We start from the raw sequence: 19,417 nt of genomic DNA, 5'->3' as shown, positions 1-19,417 counted from the left end.
CTACCGTACTCGGTATTGGATCAGTACCGACATTGGTAGTATCGTCCACAACTAACATTCGGTATCAAACAACAGAAGAGTAATGTTTATTACAACAGAAAGTAACCAGGCATGAACAATACATTATCAAGTAGAGTAATAATAGTTTTGAGAAAACAATACAACTGGAAATATGTTATAGCATGCAGCTAAATTAGCAGCCTTTGTAAGATGTTTTGAAATAGTTGTATTGTCATTAATATACTAAATAATAGATCTTGATATATATTATGCCATGCAGCCCCTGCCCCTCTGTGCCCACTACCTTGTTCACTACCCGCTGTTGTGCTAAAACTTCCATCCATCCATCCATCTTCTTCCGCTTATCCGAGGTCGGGTCGCGGGGGCAGCAGCCTAAGCAGGGAAGCCCAGACTTCCCTCTCCCCAGCCACTTCGTCCAGCTCCTCCCGGGGGATCCCGAGGCGTTCCCAGGCCAGCCGGGAGACATAGTCTTCCCAACGTGTCCTGGGTCTTCCCCGTGGCCTCCTACCGGTCGGACGTGCCCTAAACACCTGCTACTGAAGATGCCGCACCGATCCGCCTGTCGATCTCACAATCCACTCTTCCCTCACTCGTGAACAAGACTCCGAGGTACTTGAACTCCTCCACTTGGGGCAGGGTCTCCTCCCTAACCCGAAGATGGCATTCCACCCTTTTCCGGGCGAGAACCAGAAACTCGGACTTGGAGGTGCTAAAACTTTTGATCCATTAAACATACTAAAACTTACTCTGTCAAAAGTTAGTGTGCTATGCCATTGTTGCTTCACCGTCTAATTTACAAAAAACCTGAAAAGGAAAACAAGATGTTTGCTATTACAAATTAACTTTTTTCTGTAGCTCTGTAAATGCTTTTACATGAGGGACGGGGACAACCGGGACGTCTACTCTTTGAGACATGTTTTCATCTCCCAAAATAGACCAGCAAATGATGAAAATTGTAGGGGGGGACCCAATATAACTTTTTCACTTCCAATACAACATCGATATTGCAGCCTTGACTATTTGCCGGTACCGATAAAGATCCGATCCGATATCAGCTTGAATCAATCATACTTTTACTTTGTAGTATGGAATGTTAGAAAAGGCGGGATCAAGTGAAATTAGTCAAACCAAAAATAATAATCAGCAACAGTAGGTAAGAGGAAAATTGACCAATATGTTACAAACCAATGGGTTATTCTACAATTGAATAAAATATTTAAAGTTGACATTACTCTCCACGGACAAGTACTGGTCATAAAGTTGAGCGTTATTTCCTAAAATCCATATTGCGATATACAGTATATTGCAACCTTTTTCAATAACAATATAGATCATGATATACTCTTTGGTGTATAAATTATAGTATAAACATTTAAAGCAGGTTACAAAAGCTATGGTGCCATTATTGTTGTATCTGTTTACGTTTATTTAATTTAATAATAAGCTACTTTTAAAAAAAACAAACAAACAAAAAAAAAAACTCCTCCTTTGCCTGCTGACGTTTGCGGTAGGGGTGTAACGGTACACAAAAATTTAGGTCCGGTACGTACCTCGGTTTAGAGGTCACGGTTCGTTTCATTTTCGGTACAGTAAGAAAACAACAAAATATACATGTTTTGGTTATTTATTTACCAAATTTGTAAACAATGGCTTTATTCTTTTAACATTGGGAACATTATAATAATTCTGCCCTCGTTAATCAACATTAAACTGCCTCAAATTGTTGCTCAGATTAAATAAAATGACAAAACTTTTCTCCTCCATATAAAAAGTGCAACATTAAACTGTTTCAAGTCAACTCATCATGCTTAATTTATTACAGAATTTGGGAAGCCTGTAGTTGATTTATTATGTAAATGTTATATTTTTATCAACATGTGATAGCAGGGACCCTGCCATTCAAAACTAGGCTGCTGCATTACTAATGATTAATGTAACTATAGCTGAAAAAATAGTACAATAGTAATAGGAGAGACTATTCATCCCTGAACACCATGGAGTTCATGTAGGCTTAATGATGCAGTTACATTATTATATCAACTATCAGAGACAGAAACTCATCATTTTACATAATGCCCTTTTTTGCTGCTTCAACACTGCTCAATCAACACAGAAAAAGGTAAAGTGAAATAACAGACAGACAGGGCTTTGCTGTCCGTAACACACCCACCCACCGCAAAATGAGCTAACGTTAAGCTAAAAGCGAATTAGCCTTCACCTCAAGCCAGGACTGCAAGCGAGCTGAGCTGCCTTTTATATTTCTAGAAGGTCAACGGGCTCATAGTGATGTTACTAGTAGTTGACTGGGAGGTGTTTATTATAATTTGTGCCTGATGCTTACCTGCTAAACGCTAAGCACTGACTACATGCGCTCTGAATACGCACTGCTGATTGGCTGTTACCGCTCTGTTTGTAACCAATCAGATGGTTGTGTGGGTGGGACAATGCTGGGTGCTGTGTAGAGTACTGACAGAAACAGAGGCAGAAGGAAGCGGAGGCGGCTACTTAATATGTTCGTGTGGAAACTCGTTCGGTACACCTCCGAACCAAACCGAAACCCCTGTACTGAAACGGTTCAATACAAATAAACGTACCGTTAAACCCCTTGTTTGCAGTACCATATTGTGTCATTTCCAGTTTTCGGACGTTTACGCTCAGTAGTAGTTGTATTGTGTTTCTCTGGAGACGCTTGAACAAAGTACTTCATTATTTCCTGTTCATAGCTGTTTACTTTTTTGCCGTACAGTCACACAGTTCCAGCTACACTTCTGTTAAAGTACTTCAAGCACAGAGTCTGCTGTTGTTTCAGTAAAACTAGATTGGGGCTTGCTTGAATTTTTCTCTCCTGCTCTCTCTGGCTCAGGCCAGGGTGTTGCATGCTTATCTTTTCATCATCCTGCAGAGATACTTGTAAGAAATGTACTTTATTTGCCGCCATGGCAGACGAATTAGAAACTTAAAGGAGCGGCTTTGCACTGTGTATGGACATACTTTAGCCGCGCTAGCTCGCCACCTCTGTTATATAGCGACGTTGCATTGACGACACTTCTTTGCAAATGTTGTTGTGATCCCATGGGCTCTGTCTACTAGAATGGACTGCTCTTATTGGATTGTTTTTACGAATAACTATATAATAAATAAATATGATATGTGTGTGCTGATATTAAACCGATATCAGGTATCAAATCATTACACCCCTAGTTTTAGCCTGTGAGTCCTTGATTATTTTTAGTGTGACAAGGTTTGAACCCCTCCTGGCGTGGTGGTCTCCAAATGTACAGACCAGTTATAAAACTGGTGAGCTCCAACCAACACTAATATTTGGATCACAATGGCTGCTGGTGTATTGACATGCACATATTGGGCTAGGACCTCATACTGATGCAACAAAGTAGTGTATTAGGAATTGACAGACGCTGGACAGCACACTAAGCTAGGCCAACTTCCAGGGGCCACATTTGACTGACGATGGCAGTACAGTGCACCTACTTGTCATCACAGATAATATTGTAATTCCTTCTTCATGAATGGGACTCTGTAGTCCTGGACAAAGACAGAATTTTTTTTTCTTGCCCCAAAAATGTGAACGTCAAGGATCTTTTAGTGGTAACCTTAAAGCATTTTTACCTCAAAATGTGTATGAATGTGACAGAAAAAGTCATGAATGTTGTACAAAACATTTTTATAAGCTCCGGGAAAGTCTAGAACTAATATTGATAATAATAATAAGAATTAAAAAAAACAACTAAACATGTTCAAAGAGTGACTTTAAGCTGAAGCCCTGGAAAGCAAACTACAGCTAGGAAATGGAACAAGTCCAGGAAAACAAAAGAATAGTGTAAAAGTAACAGAGGGCGGAAAAAAACTAAACAAAAAAACAAGGAATAAATACCTAATACTTGTAACGGTGTGCAAGAATGTTGTTAACTGGTTCCGCTTCTATCTCTCAGACATATGTTTTTATGTACTGTAAGTGCGGATGCATATTCTTCGGGAACCCATGAGATAAGATGTGGGGTTCCTTAAGGCTCAATTTTAGGTCCCATTCTTTTAAATCTTTATATGCTGCCTCTTGGGGACGTCATTAGGAGACACAGCATCAGTTTCCACAGTTAAGCTGATGAGGGGGAACTCCAGGCCCGACTCTGAAAGGCCAAGGGGGAGTACAGAAGGAAGGTAGAGCAGAGGCTGCAAAAAAAACAACTTGAGTGAGATCTGGGAGGGCATGGAAACCATCACAGGGTGTAAGAAGAAAGATAACACAGAGGATAGGGACCCTGCGAGGGCAAACCAACTCTGCCTGTTTTTTTAACAGGTATGACTGTCCTGTCGCTGCAGCCAGTGTCTTCCCCCAAGCACCTCTCCACACGCCCCCTTCCTTTCCACACCCTAGGACTGTGTAACCCCTTTCCCCCTCCATTTCCACTGACAATTCAAACCCCCACCATTACCAGGGACCATGTGAGCAAAGAGCTGAAAAAACCGGACAGAGAGGCCTGCTCTGCTGAGTTGGGGGAACTGCTTCAGCATGTCTTCAACATGAACTTGGGAAGGTTCCTGTACTCTGGAAGACTATGTGCCTCACACCGGTCCCTAAGAAGAAAAACCCCAGTGACTTCAGACCAATTGCTCTAACATTCCATGTTATGAAGACCTTTAAACGGCTGCTGTTCCATCACCTCAGACCCCTGGTGCAACCTGCACAGGATCCACTGCTTACCAGGCAAAGGTGGGCGTGGACGATGCCATCCTCAATCTACTACACAGGACAAAAGGAGCAACGTGATGAGAATCATGTTCTTTAATTTCTCAAGCACCTTCAATACCATCCATCTCCTCTTCCTGAGAGACAAGCTGAGGGTGGACCCACACCTGGTGAGATTGATCACTGACAACCTCAGAGACAGACCACAGTATGTCAAACTGAAAGACTGCACATCTGACACTGTGGTCAGCAATCCTGGAGCGCCACAGAGTACTGTGCTCTCCACTGTCTTGTTCACTCTGACTTCCAGTATAACTCACCACATGCAGAAATACTCTGATGACCCTGTGATAGTTAGTTGTGTCAAGGATGTATGGAGGAGTACAAGAGTCTTACTGAAGACTTTGTGACGTGGTGCGGTTCTAACCATCTGCAGCTAAACACCTCCAAGACCAAGGAGATGGTGGTGGACCTCCAAAGGAACAAAACACATCTACATTGGGTGGGAGGTGTTGGGGGAGTCAATGTGGAGGCGGTCAGGACTTATGGGTAGGGATGATGTTTGATAAGAAATTATCGAGTTCGAGCCCATTATAGAATCCTCTTATCGAACTGATTCCTTATCGATTCTCTTATTGAATCCAGATAGGTTGTAGATTATGGAAAAAAACACACAATATTTGGTTTAACAAAAGCTCACTTTTATTTTATTAGACTAAAATAAATAAATAAATATTGACTGCTGTTACCCCCCTAAAAAAATAAAATAAATATTGACTGTTGTTACTCAAAGTATATTAAGTGGGATTTTTCAGAAAAACAAATATATACAATAACACAAAAACAACCTGTCATTGTGATCACTATAGGTCTATAAATAATAATATAGTGTTAAATAAAATCAGTCCCTTGGGCACGAAACTGAAAATAATACAGCTCTCCAAAAAGTGCACTTCTGCTGCTATTGGAACATCCTTCTGGGGTCCATCAGTGTGGCCTCCTCCAGGAATGACTGCACGTTCTTGTCCTGGAGGGAAAATGAGGCACAGACACAGCATAGAATTAGGGGGGAAATTAGCTGAATGTGAAGACTACGGTGTCTGTTATTAAGTCTTTAGCATTAGTTTGTGGAATTAAATGATGATGATTAACCCTTGTGTGGTGTTCATATTGTTGTTACTCAGCCAGTGTTTGTGGGTCTGATGGACCCGTTACATTGTGTGGCTTTTAATGCCTCACAATCAAACACTTTTATGTTAAAATACTGAACAGATGTTTACCTTATCCCAAAAAAACATCTGTAATGAAGTGCTTCGAGAGGCTGGTAAAGGAATATATTGTCTCCAGACTTCCCCCCACATTCGACCCATACTAGTTTGCTTATCGCCCTAACCGCTCCACAGAGGACGCCATCTCCTCTGCACTCCACCTGAGCTTAGAACATCTGGGAGGAAAGGACACACACGTGCGGATGTTGTTTCTGGACTTTAGCTCAGCATTCAACACCATCATCCCGCAGCACTTGGTGAGCAAACTGGCCCCTCTTGGATTCAGTACCCCCCTATGCAACTGGCTGCTTGACTTCCTCACAGACAGACCCCAGTCTGTGAAAGTGCGCAACAACACCTCCAGTGCCATCTCCCTGAGCACCGGCTCCCCCCCAGGGCTGCGTCCTGAGTCCGCTGCTGTTCACGTTGATGACCCATGACTGCTGCGCCAGGTCCACTACTAACCACATTGTGAAGTACACAATCCGGGACAACAACCACATGAACTATAGGGAAGAGGCGAAACATCTGTTTGACTGGTGCAGAACCAACAACCTGGTCCTGAACGTCGACAAGACCCAAGAGATCATCGTCGACTTCAGGAAGCACCAGTCCAGCCACGCTCCACTCTTCATCAACGGCAGAGATAACTGACAATATAACCTGGTCCCTGTGTGTGTGTGTGTGTGTGTGTGTGTGTGTGGTACACAGAACATCAATTTCCACACTTCTATTAGCCCCGGGTCCAGTGGACCCGGACATCTTATATGTAAAAGAAATGTGTAGAGGGGGTGTATGGTGTGTGTTCATTAAATATGTATTCTGATATATTTTCTTCACATGAAATGAACCAAAGCCAGGGAGTCTCAGTTTGAAAAATTAATTAATTGTATCATTTTTCTTATAATAAAAATCAAAAACAGGTCCCACAGACCCGAAGCACCACACAAGGGTTAAGTAATTAAGTTAAACATTGTAATGATATGATCCACTTTAAGAGGTTGTTCAAATTAATAGTGCTTACAAAGAACAAATAAGAATTATGAGAAATACTTTCAACCTTATTGAAAATAAGATATTCTTCATCTCAGTATATTAATAATGACTGAATTAATTAATTACATATTACAAAACTGTTGTATATACTAATTCACAGATGTTATTTTATTCTAAAAAGGTCAGTAAATGAAGTGGGAAAGGGGTAGGATTAAATAAGCTTTACTTCTTCCTACTCCTTTTCGGACATGATGTAAAGTGAAATTATATGAAACTGTGATGTGTTATGCTGTAAGTGTGTACATGCACGAAATAAACCAAAGAAAGAAAGAAAGCACTAGTTTATTAGACAGACCTGCAAACTCTGGAGTGGTGTAGGCTACAAGATACCGTTAACATTATCAGACACATACAAAAAGGCTAACGTTAATGTTACCGTTAGCCACTGATTATGCTTAGGTAACATTAGTCTAGCTAACATTACTGCAGTCCTCGTTGAGGTAACGTTATTTTAGCCTAAAGGCTACGAGTGAGCAGATATGGAAATTAACCGGCAACAGTTAACGTTAGTTACTCACCAGCACTATCACTGGATTCGGCGCTGCAGGTTAAAGCAGAAGAAGAGGGGTTTGCTTTGTCATCTCTGTCGCTGCTTCACCACGACACCTTTCTCTAACCTTCAGGTTATGTATGGCCTGAACATATTTCATCATGCTTGTTGTACTTCCCCCCCTTACATGAGAGCGAAGCCTGGCAATAATTGCAGATAGCCGTTTCCTTGTCGTATTTTATTGTAAAATGAAGCCATGCCTTGAGGCGTTTTTTCCGGTCCATTGTTGTTGCTGCTTCTGTATCTGCCGCCTAATGACTGAGCTACGTCATTTCCTGGGACGTGTCACAGGGCATTTCCTGTGGGACGAGATTCGTTCCCAGGGATTCGAATAAAGAACCAACTCTTTTTCTTTACTATAGTGGCCTCAATAATGGGAACCAGTTCTCAAAAAGGGATTCGAGTCCACGGATTCGGTTCTTTTCTTATCAAACAACCGGGAGAACCGGCTTTGAACATTATCCCTACTGATAACTACATTAACAAATATTTACTTATATACTGCAACTGTAAAAAAAACAATAACTATTAAACTTTTCTAAATTACATAGCAAAGACAGGAAAAGTTCCAGTAAAAACAAATCAGCATTGTTGTATGTAAACTAAGAACAGTAAAAATAGCAGCAATAAAAACAACACCAAAGTTATCCAACTGTCACTGTGAGCGCTTTGAGTATCTAATAATAGAAAAGCGCTATATAAAATCTAATCCATTATTATTATTATCTTTTGTGATGATGATGATTTGTGTTTAAAAAAAATATACATACGTAGGTATATAGACAAAGTTTAGCTGGCGGACTTTGGCTAAAATTATAGTTACATTTATTTTTTACACTACCGTATTTTCCGCACTATAAGGCGCACCGGATTATTAGCCGCACCTTCAATGAATGGCATATTTCATAACTTTGTCCACCAATAAGCCGCCCCGGACTATAAGCCGCGCCTACGCTGCGCTAAAGGGAATGTCAAAAAAACAGTCAGATAGGTCAGTCAAACTTTAATAATATATTAAAAACCAGCGTTCTAACAACTCTGTTCACTCCCAAAATGTACGCAAATGTGCAATCACAAACATAGTAAAATTCAAAATAGTGCAGAGCAATAGCAACATAATGTTGCTCGAACGTTAATGTCACAACACACAAAATAAACATAGCGCTCACTTTCTGAAGTTATTCTTCATTCGTAAATCCTTCGTCTTCGGTGTCCGAAGTGAAAAGTTGGGCAAATTTACGATCCACTGGCAGATGTTGGCGTCGTCTGGCGCTGCCTCCTCGTCTTAGTGAAGGTGTGTTCGCCTTCTGTCTTCCATTGTTCCCACGCAGTTAGCAGTCTAGCTTCGAATGCCCTGTTGACACCAATATCTAGCGGCTGGAGGTCTTTTGTCAATCTACCCGGAATGACGGAGAGTATTGAATTAAGCGCGTAAGCGTGTCTCTCAATGTGCTGTTATGAGCTAGCAAATATAACAACTACACTACCCAGCATGCAACGATAGTTACGAGCATGCGCGGTAGCCCTGAGAAGTTCCCACGCAGTTAGCAGTCTAGCTTCGAATGCCCTGTTGACACCAATATCTAGCGGCTGGAGGTCTTTTGTCAATCCACCCGGAATGACGGCGAGTATTGAATTAAGCGCGTAAGCGTGTCTCTCAATGTGCTGTTATGAGCTAGCAAATATAACAACTACACTACCCAGCATGCAACGATAGTTACGAGCATGCGCGGTAGCCCTGAGAAGCGTTGTTGTATGCTGGGAGTTCGAATGTGGTTATGAGCACGCTGTGAGAAAACGTTGAGAACTCAGTTAACACGCCTCGTCTGCATTATTTATAATTAGACAGACAACACACTTAATAGGAGCCATTTTGGGGTCTTTACATAAACACACAAATGGAAATGAAACGTCACATATCCCAGCATGCGCCGCGCGCTTCTTCTACGGGGAAAAAAGATGGCGGCTGTTTACCGTAGTTGCGAGACCTAAACTTTATGAAAATGAATCTTAATATTTATCCATATATAAAGCGCACCGGGTTATAAGGCGCACTGTCAGCTTTTGAGAAAATTTGTGGTTTTTAGGTGCGCCTTATAGTGCGGAAAATACGGTACTCTGTCTCCCTGTTGTTAGCGAGCTAGCCAACTATCTTACTGAGGAGCGTCAGAGATCGCATCCTCCAGATGTCTGACATGCCTCTGCTTAAAATACTACGCATCACAGACGTAGTACTTTGAAAAGCAAGGCCCCCTTCTTAGATTTAGTAAGTTATTTGTGTTTTTGACATTTTTAGGATGAAATGTGAGCATATTTTCAATGTTTTTGCTTGTGGTGTTGTTACAGCAATTTTTCTCCTCTTGACGCATGCTGGACACCGGTGCGCTGACTCGCGCATGTTTTTTTCCGTCTGAAAAAATATGAGCGATGACATCACAGACTATTCTTGACCAATGAATTTGTCAGCAACAAATTTTATTTGTGATTTTAGTTGACAAATTGTTCACTGCTAGCTGTGGTCGTGAATGGCTGTTTTGTACATAAACTTGTTTCATTCTTCTCACAAAAAAAACTATGGTACAATGAACGTACACTAGTGATGCAACAACATAGTTTAGAAATTGGCTTCGTCAGGCCACGATTCATCGTGGTCCATCGCATATTGTGAACCTAAATGAGTAAACGGATGATCTGGTCGTCATTATCTCATCATGCAGTGTTGCTAAAGTTAATCTGACAAGACTAAAGATCTTATGGAACCAAAACTCGCATTTAAGGTGGCAAAAGACAATAGACAAAAGTAGCAACCAACATACATACAAAAACTATGCCTCGTTGCATGTGGACATGCCCCATTCACCAGACCAAGCTACTGATCAAATTTAGAGTTTGCTGGGATGCAGACCATGATTACCAAGTAAAACAATGTGCTTTTAACATCCTTGGTGTATAGTCACGATGGTACGAGGTAGACTAAACTTGCCAACATTAAGAGCACTACACAGTACAATTCAGCCTACACTATTGAACGTTGTATTATTACAACCCTAGACCGTTTTCTACAGATTGCAATAGATCTGATTTTGATATCGGTCTGATATCAGCAGAAAAAACATGTATCGGATTATATCGGTTTGCATCTATCATTCTTTATATATGCCGTCCTGCAGTGTGTTTACTTGTGAAAAGCTTGACAGGAAGTTAACATCTACATTTCCTGCAATAAGCACACAAGGTGGTCTTTTCTTGATTTTTAGTCAAGTCATGTACAAAATGTTAACATAGTAGGCTACAGGCTATTAGGAGCTAGCAGCAACACAACAGCTCTACATAAAATAACACACAAGCTAGACATACGTAATAAGTAACTCATTCGCTGATCAAACCTTTTTTAACATTCCAAACAATATAAAACAGTATGTATGTTTTCTGCTGATCTCATATTGACTCAAAATCGGACAGTAATCCAATATCGGTATCGTGTCATTGTAAGTTGTATGGGGACACCCCTATTGAGTAATATTGTTGAACTTGGCAGAATCGATTGATGGATGGGTATTATTATAGTTAATTGTTGTAGGTTGATAAAATAAGCAAAAGTGGAAAACCCATCATTATATTCAGTCAGCAATTTTAAAAACACTCAGAAAGTGGAGTTTATGTTGTGCCCTCTTCACTAATGCTGTCCCGTTGTTTGGAATTAACAGTCTTAAGGAATTTGAAAGGGACTACTCTTTCAGCAACTTCCCCGTTAATGTGGAAAGGGGCTGGTTTTGAGCCGAGTTACTTCCTGAAGTCGATGACCATCCTTAGTTTTATTAGTATTCAGATACAAGTTGAACAACAGGCTGACTGTCTATAAACCTTGTCCCTATATTTTGATTAGTCTTCGTCAGAAATAAGTCCAATCACGGTGGCATCGTCTGCGAACTAGACACTGATGTTGGTCGGGTGAACAGGTGTACAGTCATATGTATAAAAGGTGTACAGTAGCAGACACAGGACACAGCTTTGAGGTGTGCCGGTGTTAACTGTGATAATGGATGAGGTGAGTGAGCCCATTTTCACCTGCTCTATCTAAGAGCAGATGTGTGTGAGGCCCAGCTGCATCAGTTTGCAAATGAGGATGTCAGGAATTATGGTGTTGAAAGCACAGGACAATGAACAGCAGCTTTACATAAGACCACAGCTATAGGGATTTCATCCTCAGTTGATTGCTTAGCTCTGTAGGCAAACTGATGGGGATCAAAGGGACGGAGAGAGATATGTTCTAATGTGAAGTTGTGAGAACCAGCTTCTCAAAATTATGATGGGTGTAAGAGCAACTCGTCTGTTGTGATTGAAATCTGAGGAGGCAGTTTTGAGGAGTGGGGCTATTGTAGCATATTTTTGGCAGGAAAGGATGTATGTCTCTGACACAGGAAACGTTAACACTGCAGGCCAAAGTGGACCAAATCAGATTTTATTTCAGCTGACTGTTTACAAGTATAAAGTATAAGACTCCAGTACAAACGTTCACAGGCCCCAATGACGTCACTAGCATGATAAAGTGAAAACAAAGGAAGTTGACCGGATTCTGTAAATGAACAAGGAATTCGCTACTATAGAAGAAAGCATGGTATTGCTTTTGTGCCGTGGCTGTTGAGTAAAGGAAGTAGGTTGATAATGGAAAACAACTGCATGGGGAGGAAGAAGATAATTCTGTGTATTTTCCTGCGCACACAAATGACATAGCTTGACCAAAGATAACATCAAATTTGCAAACAGGTCGCATTGCCGTTTAGACTGCAGTCACATTTGAAAAGATCAGATTCCAAACGGATTTGGACTACCTCCTGATGTGGCCCAAATATGATGCGAAAATATACTTGAAACACTTTTGAGCGTTTAGACTAGCAAACAAATATCCAATCTGTGTCACATAAGGGTAAAAAAAAATCTAATTTGGTGTACCGTGTAAATGGAGCCAACAAGAAGGTGAAGATCAGCTTAAAGACCCCCAGGAGTCTGTCCACACTGGCCCTGAGCACTTTGCCAAGTACCCCTAAGGACCAGCAGCTCTCCTGGGGTTTACAGACCTCAGCACACATCTGACTTGTTGACAGGTTGATACTTGTTAATAGGGCTGCATGATTATGTTCATCAGTATTGAAATCTCGATTATTAATCACGATTAGTTACTGTTAATAAAACATATTTTATTGCACTCTCTATTGTAAACAAAAAGTATGTAAATGTGGCTTTCATTTCACAATGCAAGTATAAAAAACAATTCATTATTATAAAATAAAATATACAAAAGACAAAGGGCTAATTAAAATAAATATGCATTGCACAGTGTGATCATATAGTCCAAACAAGTAAAACAATCAGATTATGCACGAAAGGCATATGCAAAAGAACACATGCATTGTACTGCTCATATTTATAAGACATTTGTCTTTGGCCAAAAAATGGTTTTAACGTTTTTGGCGAGTCTTTGAGAGGTGGATGCACGGTTGATGTTACGGTCTACCGTACTTTGGGCACCCCCCGCTTTTGTAGCTGTTCGTAGATGTAGAAGTTTTGGAGCTGACCACGAGGCATATCTGGGCGCTTTCAGGTGTTGGTCTAGAGCCCTATTAGACTACTGTTAAGTTACCTTAATCAGTGTAGATTTAGGCGTATTTTGAAAGGTTTAGACTTTAGAGGCAAATATAAAAGCGATCATGAAAAAATATTTCAAATGGGTTGGAGTGGTTTTTACACTCTTAAGAACAATATTTCCTAAAAAAGATTTAAACCATTTATCATCACCAATAGGTTACTGCTACCTCACTTCACTTGACACTTCAGTATTTAGAGAATAACAGATCAAAGGCACATCATGTCTTTACATTTTAGGGGTCCACAAATTAAGCATTAATCAGTGAAAGACAAAGTTGGAATTATTTGTGCGTTGCTAAGTAACGTATTTGAGAAAAATTATAAGCATGTTTGCAGTTGATTTCCTGCTACAAATATTAGTCTCATTTACAATTCATTTCTGCAGTTGTTTTTATGGTGTGAAGTTCATATTTTATCTCATTATTTAGCTGTATATGTCCCTGTTGTTCAGCATGAATCTTTGCTAGCTATATCAAGATGATGAAAGTGATATTTTTAAGAGCCATTTCCTTCGACGCACTTTCGTTTTTTCCCCTGACTTTATTACCTTTGTGAACCAGTGAACAGTTTAACAAAAACCTTTCTCAACCAGCTATTGCAAGGAATTTAGAGATTTCACCATCTACGGTCCGTAATATCATCAAAGGGTTCAGAGAATCTGGAGAAATCACTGATGTAAGCAGCTAAGCCCGTGACCTTCGATCCCTCAGGCTGTACTGCATCAACAAGCAACATCAGTGTGTAAAGGATATCACCACATGGGCTCAGGAACACTTCAGAAACCCACTGTCAGTAACTACAGTTGGTCGCTACATCTGTAAGTGCAAGTTAAAACTCTCCTATGCAGGGCGAAAACCGTTTATCAACAACACCCAGAAACGCCGTCAGCTTCGCTGGGCCTGAGCTCATCAAAGATGGACTGATACAAAGTGGAAAAGTGTTCTGTGGTCTGACGAGTCCACATTTCAAATTGTTTTTGGAAACTGTGGACGTCGTGTCCTCCGGACCAAAGAGGAAAAGAACCATCCGGATTGTTATAGGCGCAAAGTTGAAAAGCCAGCATCTGTGATGGTATGGGGGTGTATTAGTGCGCAAGACATCTTACACATCTGTGAAGGTGCCATTAATGCTAAAGGTACATACAGGTTTTGGAGCAACATATGTTGCCATCCAAGCAACGCTACCATGGACGCCCCCTGCTAATTTTCAGCAAGCTGTGTTGGGCCCCTTATTATTCACTATTTACATAAATAATCTTGGACAGAATATTCCGAACTCAACTTTCCATTTCTATGCTGATGATACTGTCATATACTGCACAGCACCCACTCTTGCTGAGGCTTTTAAATATCTACAACATGCATTTGACAGAGTACAAGAACAACTTTGCTATCTTCAACTGGTTTTAAATGCAGAGAAAACAAAGTGTATGCTCTTTACCACATCAAAAACTGTAAGATCATCACTGTGTGAGAACATTTTAACAAGAAATGGGCAACAAATTATGTTAGTATCTGCTTTTAAATATTTAGGATTTTTAATTGATGACCACTTGAGTTTTAAGGAGCACATTCAGTATGTTGTAAAAAAACTGAAACTTTTACTGGGATTTTATTATAGAAACAAGTCTTGCTTTTCTTTTACTGTGAAACAGAAATTGGTGGAAACAACCTTTTTACCTGTTATTGACTATGGAGATGTGTTGTACATGAATGCTACTGCTGGTTGTCTCCACAAGCTGGATAGTGTGTACCACGGGGCACTGAGATTCATCACCAACTGCGCTCCCCTTACTCACCATTGTTTGTTATACTCAATGGTTAACTGGACATCTTTATGTGCTCGACGCCTCAATCATTGGTATGTTTTCATCTACAAAACCATTCTGGGTATCACTCCATCTTATCTGTCTTGTCTTTTAACAAAGAAACAAGGAAGTCACAATCTTCGTTCAATGGATGTTCTGCAATTTGTTGTCCCCAAAGTAAGAACTGAACTGGGCAAGAAAGCATTTAGGTTTTCAGCACCGAAGGCTTGGAATAACCTACAATCGAACATTAAACTTCAAACCCTAGTTACGCTGAATGAGTTTAAAGCTTCTGTGAATGGACTGCAGTCTACCTTGTCTGTATGCACATGTGTCATGTGAGCAAGTTTTAATGTTGTAAATGTGATGTTTTATGTATTTGTTTACTGTTTTTAATGTAACCTTGCTGCTGCCCTCTTGGCCAGGTCTCCCTTGGAAAAGAGATCTTTGATCTCAATGGGATTTTACCTGGTTAAATAAAGGCTAATAAATAAAGACAATGCCAAGCCACGTGTTACATCTTCTTGGCTTCATAGTAAAAGAGTGCGGATACTAGACTGGCCTGCCTGTAGTCCAGACCTGTCTCCCATTGAAAATGTGTGGCGCATTATGAAGCGTAGAATACCACAATGGAGACCCCTGGACTGTTGAACAACTTAAGCTGTACATCAAGCAAGAATGGGAAAGAATTCCACCTGAGAAGCTTAAAAAATGTGTCTCCTCAGTTCCCAAACGTTTACTGAGTGTTGTTAAAAGAAAAGGTGATGTAACACAGTGGTGAACATGCCCTTTCCCAAGTACTTTGGCACGTGTTGCAGCCATGAAATTCTAAGTGAATTATTATTTGCAAAAAAAAAAAAATAAAGTTTATGAGTTTGAACATCAAATATCTTGTCTTTGTAGTGCATTCAATTGAATATGGGTTGAAAAGGATTTGCAAATAATTGTATTCCGTTTATATTTACTTCTAACACAATTTCCCAACTCATATGGAAACGGGCTCACCACCCATAGCAGGGGCCATAGAGGTCGGGTGCAGTGTGAGCTGGGCGGCAGCCGAAGGCAGGGCACTTGGTGGTCCGATCCTCGGCTACATAAGCTAGCTCTTGGGACGTGGAACGTCACCTCGCTGGGGGGGAAGGAGCCTGAGCTAGTGCGTGAGGTGGAGAAGTTCCGGCTAGATATAGTCGGACTCACTTCGACGCACAGCAAGGGCTCTGGAACCAGTTCTCTTGAGAGGGGCTGGACTCTCTTCCACTCTGGCGTTGCCGGCAGTGAGAGGCGACGGGCTGGGGTGGCAATTCTTGTTTCCCCCCCGGCTCAAAGCTTGCACGTTGGAGTTCAACCCGGTGGACAAGAGGGTAGCCTCCCTCCGCCTTCGGGTGGGGGGACGGGTCCTGACTGTGGTTTGTGCTTACGCAACAAACGGCTGCTCTGAGTACCCACCCTTTTTGGATTCACTCGAGGGAGTACTGGAGGGTGCTCCCCCGGGTGATTCCCTCGTTCTACTGGGGGACTTCAATGCTCATGTTGGCAGCGACAGTGAAACCTGGAGAGGAGTGATTGGGAAGAATGGCCGCCCGGATCTGAACCCGAGTGGTGTTTTGTTATTGGACTTTTGTGCTTGTCACAGATTGTCCATAACAAACACCATGTTCAAACATAAGGGTGTCCATATGTGCACTTGGCACCAGGACACCCTAAGCCGCAGTTCCATGATCGACTTTGTAGTTGTGTCATCGGATTTGCGGTCTCATGTTTTGGACACTCGGGTGAAAAGAAGGGCGGAGCTTTCTACCGATCACCACCTGGTGGTGAGTTGGCTGCGATGGTGGGGGAGGATGCCGGACAGACCTGGCAGGCCCCAAACGCATTGTGAGGGTTTGCTGGGAACGCCTGGCAGAGTCTCCTGTCAGAGAGAGTTTAAATTCCCACCTCCGGAAGAACTTTGGACATGTCACGAGGGAGGCACTGGACATTGAGTCCGAGTGGACAATGTTCCGTGCCTCTATTGTCGAGGCGGCCGATCGGAGCTGTGGCCGCAAGGTGGTTGGTGCCTGTCGTGGTGGTAATCCTAGAACCACCAGCGGTAAGGGATGCCGTCAAGCTGAAGAAAGAGTCCTATCGAGCTCTTTTGGCTCATAGGACTCGGAGGCAGCAGACAGGTACCGACAGGCCAAGCGATGTGCGGCTTCAGCGGTCGCGGAGGCAAAAACTCGGACATGGGAGGAGTTCGGGAAAGCCATGGAAAACGACTTCCGGACGCCTTCGAAGCGATTCTGGACCACCATCCGCTGCCTCAGGAAGGGGAAGCAGTGCAATGTCAACACCGTGTATGGTGAGGATGGTGTTCTGCTGACCTCGACTGCGGATGTTGTGGATCGGTGGAGGGAATACTTCGAAGACCTCCTCAATCCTACCAGCACGTCTTCCTATGAGGAAGCAGGGCCTGGGGAATCTGTGGTGGGCTCTCCTATTTCTGGGGCTGAGGTTGCCGAGGTAGTGGATGAGAACCGCCCGGAGTTCCTTAAGGCTCTGGATGTTGTGGGGCTGTCTTGGTTGACAAGACTCTGCAACATCGCGTGGACATCGGGGGCGGTACCTCTGGATTGGCAGACCGGGGTGGTGGTTCCTCTCTTTAAGAAGGGGAACCGGAGGGTGTGTTCCAACTATCGTGGGATCACACTCCTCAGCCTTCCTGGTAAGGTCTATTCAGGTGTACTGAAGAGGAGGCTACGCCGGATAGTCGAACCTCGGATTCAGGAGGAACAGTGTGGTTTTCGTCCTGGTCGTGGAACGGTGGACCAGCTCTATAATCTCGGCAGGGTCCTTGAGGATGCATGGGAGTTTGCCCAACCAGTCTACATGTGCTTTGTGGACTTGGAGAAGGCATTCGACCGTGTACCCCGGGAAGTCCTGTGGGGAGTGCTCAGAGAGTATGGGGTAACGGACTGTCTTATTGTGGCGGTTCGCTCCCTGTATAATCAGTGTCAGAGCTTGGTCCGCATTGCTGGCAGTAAGTCGGACCCGTTTCCAGTGAGGGTTGGTCTCCGCCAGGGCTGCCCTTTGTCATCGATTCTGTTCATAACCTTTATGGACAGAATTTCGAGGCGCAGTCAGGGCGTTGAGGGTATCTGGTTTGGTGGCTGCAAGATTAGGTCTCTGCTTTTTGCAGATGATGTGGTCCTGATGGCTTCATCTGGCCAAGATCTTCAGCTCTCGCTGGATCGGTTCGCAGCCGAGTGTGAAGCGACTGGGATGGGAATCAGCACCTCCAAGTCCGAGTCCATGGTTCTCGCCCGGAAAAGGGTGGAGTGCCATCTCCGGGTTGGGGAGGAGATCTTGCCCCAAGTGGAGGAGTTCAAGTACCTCGGAGTCTTGTTCACGAGTGAGGGAAGAGTGGATCGTGAGATCGACAGGCTGATCGGTGCGGCGTCTTCAGTAATGCGGACGCTGTATCGATCCGTTGTGGTGAAGAAGGAGCTGAGCCGGAAGGCAAAGCTCTCGATTTACCGGTCGATCTACGTTCCCATCCTCACCTATGGTCATGAGCTTTGGGTCATGACCGAAAAGACAAGATCACGGGTACAAGCGGCCGAAATGAGTTTCCTCCGCCGGGTGGCGGGGCTTTCCCTTAGAGATAGGGTGAGAAGCTCTGTCATCCGGGGGGAGCTCAAAGTAAAGCCGCTGCTCCTCCACATCGAGAGGAGCTAGATGAGGTGGTTCGGGCATCTGGTCAGGATGCCACCCGAACGCCTCCCAAGGGAGGTGTTTAGGGCACGTCCGACCGGTAGGAGGCCACGGGGAAGACCCAGGACACGTTGGGAAGACTATATATCCCGGCTGGCCTGGGAATGCCTCGGGATCCCCCGGGAGGAGCTGGACGAAGTGGCTGTGGAGAGGGAAGTCTGGGCTTCCCTGCTTAGGCTGCTGCCCCCGCGACCCGACCTCAGATAAGCGGAAGAAGATGGATGGATGGATGGATATGGAAACGGGGTTTGTACATGGAGGACTGCTTTTGTAGACCTAAACTGTGATAGAAGCAGTAATTTCTCTTGAAAAATTAGTCAATTTCAGTCTGAGGGGCGTAGACATTAACAGGTAACACTATAAATTATTTGTTGTTTTGTTTTTTTAAATGTAAGAGGATTTAGCTGGTATGGAATGTCTGACTAACATGCACACGTCCTGCTTGTCCAGGTCCAACAGTCAGTCTCCAATCCTTTGGGGTCAGGACTTGGTTACTTAGAGCACATCTGTCAGCTCATTGAGAAAATCAGCCATCTGCAAGAGACCAACCTTCGACTTCAGAGGCAGATCTGTCGCTTGCAAAAGGACAGCAGCATGACAAAGACGAAAGAGGT

The 19,417-nt window shown here is 43.0% G+C and overlaps 1 protein-coding gene across 4 annotated transcripts in view; it reads left to right on the top strand.

Annotated features, from left to right (window-relative positions):
* The window catches only part of LOC133608768 (uncharacterized), a 115,646-nt gene that overhangs the window by 39,665 nt on the left and 56,564 nt on the right, over nt 1-19,417 (top strand). For 3 of the 4 annotated variants that reach the window (XM_061964293.1, XM_061964285.1, XM_061964310.1), the window contains exon 3: nt 19,254-19,415. The exons of the other annotated variant lie outside the window; for it this stretch is intronic. In XM_061964293.1, the coding sequence (XP_061820277.1) occupies nt 19,254-19,415 (162 nt within the window). The remainder of the gene's footprint in view (nt 1-19,253; nt 19,416-19,417) is intronic. 4 annotated transcript variants of the gene reach the window in all.

Source organism: Nerophis lumbriciformis, linkage group LG02, assembly GCF_033978685.3.
Source record: "Nerophis lumbriciformis linkage group LG02, RoL_Nlum_v2.1, whole genome shotgun sequence".
Taxonomy (NCBI): Eukaryota; Metazoa; Chordata; class Actinopteri; order Syngnathiformes; family Syngnathidae; genus Nerophis; species Nerophis lumbriciformis.
The sequence above is the reverse complement of the archived record's forward strand: the minus strand, read 5'-3'. Positions and strand labels throughout refer to the sequence as shown.